Genomic DNA, 12827 nt, shown 5'->3' on the forward strand with positions numbered 1-12827 from the left:
AAATCAGCTTCACATTCTGTTGGAAACTTCCCCTTTCTTCCCATGCAAGCTGTGAAATGCGGTTAGCTGGGAGCAGGGTGGATAGTAGTTTAGAAATTTCAAGCATAGAACCCTGATCATCTTCAACTCTTTCCCAATGATTCAGTCTTTCTCTGGCATCATATGAATGAAAGGTACCATCTCCACAATGTTTGGCTCAATACCTGTTCCCTAAAGACCGCCTTGTTTCAAACGTGGTCTCATCCGTACTCACTCTTGTTTTATCAAAGTGTATTATGACAGGTGTTAAAAAGCTCACAATTTACAGCCAGTATTGTACTGAAGGTCAACACAACAAAGAGAGGACCCTGGTGTCCTCCTGACTGGGTTAAATGTCTTTTTTGGAGGACTGGGTTGTTTTTCCCTTTGATGTGGGGATAAAAGTTTGCCATTTATATTTGTGGAGGAAAGTTCCTTTGGCATCGCCCAGTAGCTCTGCCAGGGAGGGAAATGGGTGTCCTTTTCATTCGATTAAAGAGTCCACTGCAAATGAGTTCAAGGTCATGGACTCTGCACCCCCTGAACTTGACTGAACACAGCATTGCCCTATTCTTGAGGGATGCCTCAGAGAGGGCCAGGACAGCTTGCTCCTGCTCCAGTGAATAGCCAGCCATTCACTGCTTCCGTGGTATCATGTTGGATGCGGGTACCAAGTCCCCCTGTTCCTCAGCTCCCCTTCTGTGGCATGGGAAACCTGGTGGTGGGATGGGGAATGTGACCTCCTTGTTCATCACCTATGTTGATTTACGAAAAACCAGTAAGGAAGCATTATACTGGACCCATACTACTGAAGGGAAATTTAGACAGAAAGAGCAAGAGACTTGGTCAGTGGGTTGATTGGCATGTCTGTCAGGCTGTGCATCTGTCTGCCTCTTTCTTCCTTCCTCTCTTGTGTCTCTGTCTTTGTCTCTCTCTCTGTGTCTCTCTTTCAGTGTCTCTCCCTTGCTGTAACTCTCTCTGTCTTGTATCTTTCTGTGTCTATCTCAGTAGGCTTATCTCTTTCTTTCTTTTTCTTTTTTTAAATAAATGTTATTTATTTATTTATTTATTTATTTTTGGCTGCATTGGGTCTTCGTTGCTGCATGCGGGCTTTCTCTAGTTGTTGTGAGTGGGGGCCACTCTTCGCTGTGGTGCGTGGGCTTCTCATTGCAGTGGCTTCTCTCGTTGCAGAGCATGGGCTCTAGGCGTGCGGGCTTCAGTAATTGTGGCTCATGGGCTTAGTTGCTCCGCGGCATGTGGGATCTTCCCGGACCAGGGCTCGAACCCATGTCCCCCGCATTGGCAGGTGAATTCTTAACCACTGCGCCACCAGGGAAGTCCCAGTATGCTTATTTCTTTCTATCTTGTTTCTCTGAGCAGGTGTTGAACTCCAACTGTGTGCCAAGTACTATGCTAGATTCTGAGAGTCTAGAGGCAAGTAAGACCCTGTGAACAGTAATAGTAACAATAGCAACTGACATTGTTGCTAATTGCTTAGCATGGATCAGACTCTGTATTAAGAGCTTTATATACATTATTGCATTTAATCCTTACAACAGCAGTATGTGATGGTTACAACATTACCCATTTCACAGATAAGGAATCTGAGGTTCAGGTAGGTTTATAACTTGCCCTAGGTCATGTAGCTTGTAAGCGTTTAAGTCTGTCTGACTCATGAGTCAACACTATTTACTGCTACTCTAATTTGCCCTTGAGTGGTTAACTTGAGTTCCTGGGGATTCCAGGCTTCCTGTGGGACTGTTTTATGATATTGAATCCATTCCAGGTTATTGGTCTGTTCAAGATCTAGGAAGCAATGTGCCACTCTGAAATGTAATAAGAGAGAGAGAGAGAGAGAAACAGAGTGGAGAAGCGGGGTGGGGGGGGGGGAAGAGAGAGAGAGAGAGAGGGAGGGAGGGAGGGAGAAGAAGAGATATTGAGAGAAGAAAGAGAAGAAGGAGGGGAAGGGGAGGAGGAAGAGAGAAAGAGAGACACAGAGAGAGACACAGAGACAGAGATAGCAATGGAGAGACCTAAAGGTAAAAAGAGAAACAAGGTAGAAAGACACATACATACTAAGATACACATAGAATGAGAGAGGCATAGAGAGAGAGAGAGAAAGAGACACAGATGTACAGACTTCATACATACCAACCCATTGCAAGTCTCTTGCCCTCTCTCTCTCTCAAATTTTTCTTTTGTTAGTGTGGGTCCAGTATAATGTTTCCTTACATGTTTCTTAAAAATCAACATGAATGATAAGCAGTGATGTCCAGTAATATGTTGTGTGCTGTGGGGAATATAAAAGATTGGCAAGAATGTGGCAACTCTGAAATACAGAGAAACCCAAATAAAAGCTTTTTGTTCCTAGTGATCAGAACACAATAGAACCATTATTTAACTGCATTTTATGTATTTAACATAAGTGATTAGGCATAGACTTTGGAGTTGGACTGAAGAAATTCACATCCCAACTCCTCCACTTCCTAGTTGTGTGACTTTGAGTAAGTTACTGAACTTCTCTGAGCCTCGGTTTTCTGATCTGTAAAATGGCCTTGATAGTGGTACCTCTTTTATGAAGTTCTTGGAATTTTTTAGAGAGATGATGTCCAACAGTGTTGGGCATAAATAACTTTAGCCTTTTTTTTTTTTTAATGAACAGTGTTGGTAAAGTTAATTTAATTTAAAACACCGAATAAACTCATCTGCTGTTAGGATGTAGCAGCTGCATTGTCCTGCTTTTAGGACTTGGTGACCTAGTTTCTGGGAGCGCTCTCCTCAGCCCAAGAGCTGTGGTGACCTGGAATCTCCAGCTCTGATGCCTACAGTTTGCTTATCAAGCAGCCGGTACCCATCCACCCCCACCCACACACACCAGGCACTTTCACCTGCTGGTGCATTTGATGACATGGTTCTCTCTGCCCGGAACACCCTTCCCTTCACTTTCCCAACATTTCCAATGGTCAGGAGCCCAGGAACTGCTTTGAGTAGCTTTCCCCAACACAGAGAATGAATACTACCCTCTCTGCAGACCCACGCCACTGTGGAAGCATCCCTGTTGTGGCCATTATCATAATGTGTCTAATTAAAAGCAGGGTGTCTGCTCATCACTGTAGATTGTGAGTTCTTTGCAGACTGGCAGTGTCTTATCTGCTTTTGTGTTCTCATAGGGTGGGCAGAGCCCCTGAAGATTCTGGGAGAAAAGACTGAGAGAGCCTTCCACCATTTGTCATGTTCCAAATTTTTCTTTCCTTTGCTAGATAGTTACCAGGAGAGCCCAACCAGTGTTTTAGGCATCTCCATCCCACAAAAGACTAGACAGGGTGTGGTTGTAGATTAGTTTTATATTTTATATATGGCTTGGATTCCATTATAATATTTTCAGGCTTGTTACTTTGTTTTTTTTTTAATAAATAATTCTTTTTTAAAAAAAAATTATTATTTTTGGCTTCATTGCTCCACGTGGGCTTTCTCTAGTTGCAGCAAGTGGAGGCTACTCTTCATTGAGTGGGCTTCTCATTGCGGTGGCTTTTCTTGTTGTGGAGTACGGGCTCTAGGTTCGTGGACTTCAGTAGTTGTGGCTTGCAGCCTCAGCAGTTGTGGCTCACGGGCTCTAGAGAGCAGGCTCAGTAGTTGTGGCACATGGGCTTAGTTGCTCCGCAGCATGTGGGATCTTCCCGGACCAGGGATAGAACCCATGTCCCTGGCATTGGCAGGCAGATTCTTAACCACTGCGCCACCAGGGAGGTCCCAGGCTAGTTGCTTTGAAGCTCCTCTGGCAGAGACTAGAAGCAGCCCACTTTCCATATCCAAAGGAGATTGGAAAGGCTGTAATTGGATACTGTCACTGTCAGTCATCTTCAGCATGATGGGGAGGCAGGTCACCTGAAGAGAGAAGTGCTTTCTAGGTGGTGTTTGCCAGGCTTGACTGTGGACAGATCTTGTTTAGTTCACCCCTTCTAACTTGGGGGATCTTGACTCTCCATTTGGACTTTTAAAATGTTGAATATTTAAGGAGAGAACATTTACATTGGAAGTCTGAGAAACCAATATAAGTAATATCTAATTCCTTTATACTGAGTAGAAAAAAAAGAGACTCTGCTGTAAAGCCCTTCAGTTTGATGTCTCAGAGTTCAGAACCTCTTGCAACTTAATTTGTAAGAAGAACCTTCCTATCATTTTGGGGGCTTATGGGAGAAGGAAGACGGCCATGATATTTGGACAAAACTGTCCTTAAAACACCAGGATAGAGTACAGTCACATAACACAGTGCAGGTACAGAGCAGGTGGTTGGGAAATGCTTACTGAGTAACAGGAATTTATGTTGCTTACAAGTGTTCCTTGGGCTTCCCTGGTGGCTCAGTGGTTAAGGGTCCACCTGCCAATGCAGGGAACACAAGTTCGAGCCCTGGTCCGGGAAGATCCCACATGCCGCAGAGCAACTAAGCCTGTGCGCCACAACTACTGAGCCTGTGCTCTAGAGCCCGCAAGCCACAACTACTGAGCCCGTGTGCCACAACTACTGAAGCCTGCACGCCTAGAGCCTGTGCTCCGCGACAAGAAAAGCCACCACAATGAGAAGCCCACGCACCGCAATGAAGAGTAGCCCCTGCTCGCCACAACCAGAGAAAAGCCTGCACACAGCAACGAAGACCCAATGCAGCCAAAAATAAAACAATAAATTTATTAAAAAAAAAAGTGTTCCTTACAGAAGTCAGTGTCCCTCATTTTGACAGGACATGAGCAAAGCAGTGATGTAAGCTAAGGAACTAGTTTTGCATAGCCTGGAGTTGAACTTCAAATTTCACCATTTCATCACTCCACAACTTTATGTATGTGAATCACAGGCTGATTCAGATCCTGGGCAGGAATTTAAATTCTGGACTGGCTGTGAACTCTGGGCAGGTTCCACTAACTGGGCTTTGACTGACTTCAGCCCAAGAGCCTGGGGCTATGGTGCAGGCTTAAGAGTTGAACAGAATGATATGAGGTCTCCCTTTCCCCTGAACAACTGGGGAAATATTATGAGCCCCTCCTCTCCGTGACCACTGAAAAGTCCATACTGGTCTGAGATCTGCTGAGAATGAGTTCTCATCTCTGTAGTTTAAGGTCAGTTTTTAGTCTTAATTTGGCCATAGTAGAGTGAAATCCATATGCCTTTCTCAACAGTGCTTCTGTGTTTTGCAGGGAGGGGAGCGAGTGGCGAATCCCCAGGCTGTTTTTTTTTTTTTTTTTTTGGGGGTCTTCGTTGCTGAATGCGGGCTTTCTCTAGTTTCCGTGAGTGGGGGCCACCCTTCATTGCGGTGCGCGGGCTTCTCATTGCAGTGGCTTCTCTTGTTGCGGAGCACGGGCTCTAGGCATGCGGGCTTCAGTAGTTGTGGTGCGCGGGCTCAGTTGCTCCGCGGCATGTGGGATCTTCCTGGACCATGGATCGAACCTATGTCGCCTGCATTAGCAGACGGATTCTTAACCACTGTGCCACCACGGAAGTCCCAATGTTTTGTAGTAAATTAACCTAATGATGCTTTTTTTAAAAAAAAATTTACTTCGGCTGCACCAGGTCTTAGTTGCAGCGCGAGAGATCTTTGTTCTGTCATGTTTAGTTGCGGCATGCGGGATCTTTAGTTCTTAGTTGCAGCATGTGGACTCTTCATCATGGCAAGTGGGATCTAGTTCCCCGACTAGGGATGGAACCCGGGCCCCCTGCATTGGGAGCATGGAGTCTTACCCACTGGACCACCAGGGAAGTCCCAGCAGGCTGTTCTTTTGAGTTCAAGGAGGGTTGCAGGCACCCTCGGGGTTTTGAAGGCTTCAAGGTGAGCCTGGACAGGTGGTTTTGGGCAGTTCTGGGCAGTGGGTCCATGAGCTTCTTTGTCTTCACACTTGTCATTAGCGCTTCATTTGTAAGCTGATTTTTTAAGGTTGGATTTACCAGAGCGCTGACCAACTTGGCTTAGGCAAAGCATAACTCCCCTGATGATTTAGCTTCTGCATCTGCACTTGCTACATGCCAGCTTCCTTGGGCCACATAAAAGCACAGGTTGCCACTTGAGTCTGCTTTTCCTGGAAGAACTGAAACTCCTGACACTGTGTGTGACAAAGCAGGAGCTGTAGAAGAGGATTAAGGCTGAGGTTACAGGAAGCACAGTGGTGACTGTTGTGAGAGCAGGAGCTCTGGGCCTCAGATCAGGCTCCTGGGGCTCCGATCCCGGCCACACTGTTTCTCCACTGTTTGGCTGCGGGCAAGCCTCATTGGCTCTCTGACTCTCAGGAGCCTCAACTGTGATCGTGACACACACCCTGAGACGGTGGGGGGAGGACTATGGAGATGCCTGTAAACCACAGTGCTGTAGGGGCTGAGCTGGGGAGGGGGCACCCTGGAAAGAGTTTTTATCCACTTCTTTCTTGCTGTTTGGGTATCAAGAGGTATTCTGTCTGTGGTGGGTGGTACCATCCTGGATGCTGAAAGGAAGGAGACACATGGGGTGGTCTTTTAGGAACTCATAGTTTATTTATTTATTAAAATTTTTTTTTATTAAAGTGTAGTTGATTTACAAGGTTGTGCTAATTTCTGCTGTATAGCAAAGTGGTTCAGTTATACACATATATATGTTCTTTTTTAATATTCTTTTCCATTATGGTTTATCCCAGGGGATGGATATAGTTCCCTGGGCTATACAGTAGGACCTTGATATTCATCCATTCTAAATGTAATAGTTTGCATCTACTAACCCCAAACCCCCAATCCATCCCTCCCTAATCCCTCTCCCCCTTGGCAACCACAAGTCTGTTTTCTACGTCTGTGAGTCTGTTTCTGTTTTGTAGAGAGGTTCATTTGTGCTATATTTTAGATTCCACGTATAAGTGGTGTTTGTCTTTCTCTTTCTGACTTACTTCACTTCGTATGATAATCTCTAGTTGCATCCATGTTGCTGCAAGTGGCATTATTTTGTTCTTTTTCATGGCTGAGTAGTATTCCATTGTATATATGTACCATATCTTCTTAATCCATTCATCTGTCAAGGGACATTTAGGTTGTTTTCATGTCTTGGCTATTGTGAATAGTGCTGCTATGAACATAGGGGTGCATGTATTTTTTTTTTTTTTTTGCCATGCCATATGGCTTGTGGGATCTTCGTTCCCTGACAGGGATTGAACCCGGGCCCTGGGCAGTGAGAGCACATAGTCCTAACCACTGGACCACCAGGGAACTCCTGCATGTATCTTTTTGAATTACAGTTTTGTCCAGATGTATACCCAAGAGTGGGATTGCTGGATCATGTGGTAGCTCTATTTTAAGTTTTCTGAGTCTCCTCCATACTGTTTTCCATAGTGGCTGCACCAACTTACATTCCCACCAATAGTGTAGGAGGGAGGAACTCGTAATTCAAACCAGACATCTTTAATGCACTTGAAGTAAAGTTTGCATAGAAATCACATAAAACAGTGCATACATATTTGAAAAAATAGGTTCCTGAAAAAAAATTACATTTTGTATTTTGGTGAATAGGAAATTGCACTGGTTGGGAGAAGGATCTTCATCTGCCTGCACATGTGCCATTAGGGTCCGTTTGGAAATCCAGGGGCTCTTTGTTTAATCAAAGATGGAGGAGTTATAAAATGAGGGAGAAGATGTCTCATGCTAGCATTTTCCCAAATGCTTGCAGAACACTTCATCTACAAGATCTTTTGGGATAAAAGGTGTCTGGTGTCCAAAAACGGCTGGAAACAAAATAGGGTTAAGGAATGTTGCTTTACTATGCAGGTGTCCTTCCCTGACCCCAATGGGACAGTGTATGTTAACTATATTAAGATTAAAAGGCGTCTGGTAACAAGAAAATCTTGCATAACCCAGGACTTCTCAAGCTCATTTGAATAACAGCTCTTTCCGAGATAACTCCTATTTAGTGGGAGAAATGCAGTGGCCAGAGGTTGAGAAATACAGCTTTAATTGTTGGGTGTGGTGTGAGATTGGTTTCGTAAGGTTGAGCTGTGAGTGGGTTTTCTGGGAAGATTCTCAGAGAGAACTAATACAGATGGAAGTTACATGGACCACTGAGTAGGTTTTTATCCCTATTAAAAAACTGGGAGTTCCCCGGCGGTCCAGTGGTTAGGACTCCGCGCTTCCACTGCAGGGGGCACGGGTTCTCCATCCCTGGTCTGGGAACTAAGATCCCGCGTGCCCTGCAGCATGGCCAACAACAACAAATTTCTCATTTCCTCATCTTTTTCTTAGTAACTATTTCAAACGTACAGGAAAACTGAAAGATTAGTTGTATGGTCAGGCCACTCAAGATGGCTGTTCTCTTGCTCTCTGTACATCCGCTGCTGGGCCGGTCTCTGCTTCACCTACACCCTACTCACATGGCTATCCAATCCTCTTAATCGTGGGGCTTACTCAATAACTACCTACGTGCTTGCTCCCTGTCCCAGCTGCTGGTTTCCCTGGTAACTGATGAGCTAACCTGATGTCAATTATGTCAATTCCCCCTATAAATGGTAGCCTCCTTATTCCTCGAGCAGAGAAGATCGCTGCTGTGTCCTTTCTCCTGCACACGGTGAGGTGTCGCTCCAGGACCTTTTGCTTCTGATTTGTAAGATTCCCTATCTAACAAGCCATTGATGTCTCTGTCCCTGTCTCTGGGCTCTCTCTTCGGTCTTGCGGCTAGGCAATAACAAGGCTCACAGGCCTATGGGGTGCAGCCCAACATTAGTACAATGAATTCTCAAGTTACATACACATTATGACACATCACTTCTCAATATTCAGCATACATCACTGAAGAATACAGATATTTGTCTACAGACCCACAATGTCATTATCCCTACTAAGAAAACCACCTAAAATCAACTTAATATTTAAATCCCCCCATCTTTATAGCTGTTTTTTTTTTTGTTTTTTGTTTTTTTTTTAAATTTTATTTTATTTATTTATGGCTGTGTTGGGTCTTCGTTTCTGTGCGAGGACTTTCTCCAGTTGTGGCAAGCGGGGACCACTTTTCATCGCGGTGCGCGGGCCTCTCACTATCGCGGCCTCTCTTCTCGCGGAGCACAGGCTCCAGACGCGCAGGCTCAGTAATTGTGGCTCACGGGCCCAGTTGCTCTGCGGCATGTGGGATATTCCCAGACCAGGGCTCGAACCCGTGCCCCCTGCATTGGCAGGCAGATTCTCAACCGCTGCGCCACCAGGGAAGCCCTATAGCTCTTTTTTTTTAAAAAAATCAAACAAATGCACAATTACTTTTTGTGTGTGTGTGTGGTTGTTACTTATTTTAACTTAGAATAGTTCCTCTCTCCTTTTTTTTTTTTTTCTCCCATGACATTGACCTTCTGAAGAATCCAGGCTAGTGGTCATACGAATGTCCCACATTCTAGATTTGTCTGTTTCCTTATGATGTTCAGTTGTTCCTCTGTCCTGTTAATCCTCAGCCCTGGCTGCACATCAGAACCACCTGTCTTGATTAATTGGCATTACAAGGAAGGGGGATTAATTGGCCCACTCTCTTCTCTCTGGGGGTTATTTAAATCAAATTTAATGCCTAGAAAAGAGAATACGATGCCTGAGTTCCACCCTAAACCAATTAAATCAGAATCTCTGGAGTTCAAGCTCAGGTGGTCCTAGTTTCAAAATTCTCTAGGTGATTCTGGTAAGCAGTCAGCACTAAGAACCGCCACTGTATCCTGCAGATCCTATAAGTTAGAAGTTAGATTCAGGCTACACATTTTTGTCTAGAATACTTTGCTGCACATTGCAGTCATCTTGGAAGCTTTAAAAAAATACTGATGCTTGGGACCCAGCCTAGACGTTCTGATATATTTGGTCTGGAAGCACGGCCTAGGCTTTGAGAATTTAAAAATCTCCGGTGATTTTAATGCAGTCAGAAAGACCCACTTCCTTAGGTTATTTTTTTAATTTAATTTGCATCCTATCAGGAGGCACGCAATGTCACACTGTTCCATTATTTGTGATGCTAGGTTCAATCACTGGATTAAGGTGGTCACACCAGACCTCTTCATCACCTCTTCATCGCCAAGGTACAATTGCTCCCGTTTGCAAAGGTGAGTGGTCTCTGGGATGATACCTTGGCGCTGCTAACAAGTTTTCATCCAATGGTTTTAGTTTCCACTGGTGATTGTTACCTCGATCAAGTATTATATCGGGGTTGGGGGGGCTTATAAATAGTGATCTTCTATTCTTGTCATTCCTTCCACGTTTATTTGACTTTCTTTTGTAAAGAAAAGCCGTCCTGTTTATCCTCTCCGCACCCCCTGGACTCATGTATTTTCATTTACTAACCAGTTATAACCATTATCCTTTTTGATATTCAAATTATGCTAATTTGGCCAGTGGGTGCCCCTTCAAGCTGGCTTTTTTTGGGGGGGGTGGGGGGCATGTAGGATTTTAGTTCCCCCACCAGGGATCAAACGCACGCCTCCTGCATTGGGAGTGCGGAGTCTTAACCACTGGACTGCCAGGGAAGTACCAAGCTGGCTTTTTCTTAAAGTAAAATTTTTAATTGAAAATTATAACATATAGAGAAATACACAAAAAAATCAAATCTATAGTTCAAAATTTTCCCAGAGCAAACACCTGTGTAACCAATTCCCAGATCAAGAAACAGAACAATGCCAGTACCCCACCAGCCCCCATCACACCCTGTTCCTATCTTGCCCCCCACCAAAAGCCTGACGTCTAAACTTGTTGATCAGTTTGCCTGTTTGGGAACTTTGTATAAATGGGACCATAGAACATGTACTCTTGTGTCTGGCTTCTTTGTTCATCATGTGTTCATGAGATTCATCTATGATATTTGTAGTTGTAGCTCTTTTTCATCCCGCCTGCAATTTATTTATCAATTCTAATGTAGGTGGGCATTTAGGTTGATTCCAGGTTCTGACTATTAAAACAGTGCTGCTATGAACATTCTGATACTTGTCTTTGGTTGAACACATTGTTGAGTTTTTGTTCATCTGTTTTTTGTTTTTGGAGGGGATACCTAACAGTGGAATCACTTGTTCATAGGGTATGCTCAACTTTATTCAATACTGCCAAACAGGTTTTTATTTGGATAGAACCCCATTGGTCTTTGTGGACTTTTACTTTCTGGCAGAAGATTTCCTGGGCTCATCTTGTCTGTTCTCTGCCTGAGCCCTGGAATCTGCCGTTTCTCTGAAGAGCCCTGGTGCTTTCGAATAGGGAATAGTATTTAAAAACCAAGGCCTGCGTGCTAGTGGTGCTCATTGATACTGGAAAGTCATTGCTTTTAGTTCCCTTTAGCGGACAAAGCTAGGAAATTCACTAAAGAAAATAATCATGTGTTTGAACTGATAATTCCAATTCAACATTGCAGGATTTTTTTCCTTAAGTCTGTTTTATTTTATATGTGCATCTCGTTTCTCTTACATTGAAAATCTTGGTTCCTAATAACATCAATGTTTTGTTTATTTGCTTTGTTCTACACTTACATAAAACAGTTGCGAAATTGCAATACTAATATTACTATTGACAGTGATATTTAAACATTCTTTTTTTTTTATTTTTTAAATTTTTTTTAAATTTTTAATCTTATTTATTTATTTATGGCTGTGTTGGGTCTTCGTTTCTGTGCGAGGGCTTTCTCTAATTGCGGCAAGTGGGGGCCACTCTTCATCGCGGTGCGCGGGCCTCTCACTATCGCGGCCTCTCTTGTTGCGGAGCACGGGCTCCAGATGCGCAGGCTCAGTAATTGTGGCTCACGGGCCTATTTGCTCCGCGGCATGTGGGATCTTCCCAGACCAGGGCTCGAACCCGTGTCCCCTGCATTGGCAGGCAGATTCTCAGCCACTGCGCCACCAGGGAAGCCCCTTGACAGTGATATTATATGAGTTGAAGTAATGTACGTGTGAAGCTTTAGATTTCTTTGGAGTTATTTTTTGTCTCTTGCGAGCAATTTATATGATACTAAATCGAATGGCTTAAATCTAACGAGGATGAAGAATTTATCCAGTGGCTTAAGAAGGAGGGTGTTGTGCTCAGAATATTGACTGTGCGGGCTCAGCCCTTCTAGACAATTACAGCTGTTGAGCTCCCACTGTTTTCCCCCTCCCTCCCTTCTCTAAATCCCTTTTTGAGGGTTTTCAGGGTTTCCACTGGGGAGGGGTGCACATGTCGGGGTGCACTCCCTTCTCTCACATACAGGTTCCATGGTCACCAGCTTCCCACACCCAGGTTGTGAGAGTTAATTTTGTGTCGGCTGGGCTGGGCTCTGGTGCCCAGTTGTTTGGTCATATACCAGTCTAGATGCTGCTATGAAGGCATTTTTGAAAACTCTGATTAACATTTAAATCAGTAGATTTTGAGTAAAGCAGACTACACTTCATGATGTGGTGGGCCTCATGCAGTCAGTTGAAGGCCTTAAGAGGAAAGACTGAGGTCCTTGAAGAGGAAGGAATTCTGCCTCCAGACTGCTTTTTGAGATCCAGGACATTAACCTCTTGCTGGAATTGCCAGCCTGTCCCCTAGATTTTGGATTCGTCAGCCCCTATAATCACGTGAACTAATTCCTTAAATCCCATCCCCCCACTCCTGCCTCTTTCTCCCCCTCTTCCCACACCCTCATTCTCTACACACACACACACACACACACACACACACACACACACACACACACACACACACACACACACACACACACACACACACACACACACACACACACACACACACACACACACACACACACACACACACACACACACCCCAATGGGTTCTGTTTCTGTGGAGAACGCTGGTTGTCTCAAAACCTCAGACAAAATGGTCGGGGGTCTCT

General features: G+C 44.4%; 1 protein-coding gene across 2 annotated transcripts in view; it reads left to right on the forward strand.

Moving 5' to 3' along the window:
• Positions 1-3627: 3627 nt before the first annotated feature.
• Positions 3628-12827, forward strand: part of LOC309656113 (uncharacterized protein) — a 761916-nt gene continuing 752716 nt past the window's right edge. For both annotated transcript variants that reach the window (XR_014261136.1, XM_082452309.1), the window contains exon 1: positions 3628-10077. Coding sequence is in view for 1 of the 2 variants with exons in the window: in XM_082452309.1 (XP_082308435.1) it covers positions 9962-10077 (116 nt within the window). In the remaining variant the exon portion in view is untranslated. The remainder of the gene's footprint in view (positions 10078-12827) is intronic.

The sequence above is a fragment of the Balaenoptera physalus genome (assembly GCF_965194825.1).
Source record: "Balaenoptera physalus genome assembly, chromosome: 2".
In the NCBI taxonomy this organism is placed as follows: Eukaryota; Metazoa; Chordata; class Mammalia; order Artiodactyla; family Balaenopteridae; genus Balaenoptera; species Balaenoptera physalus.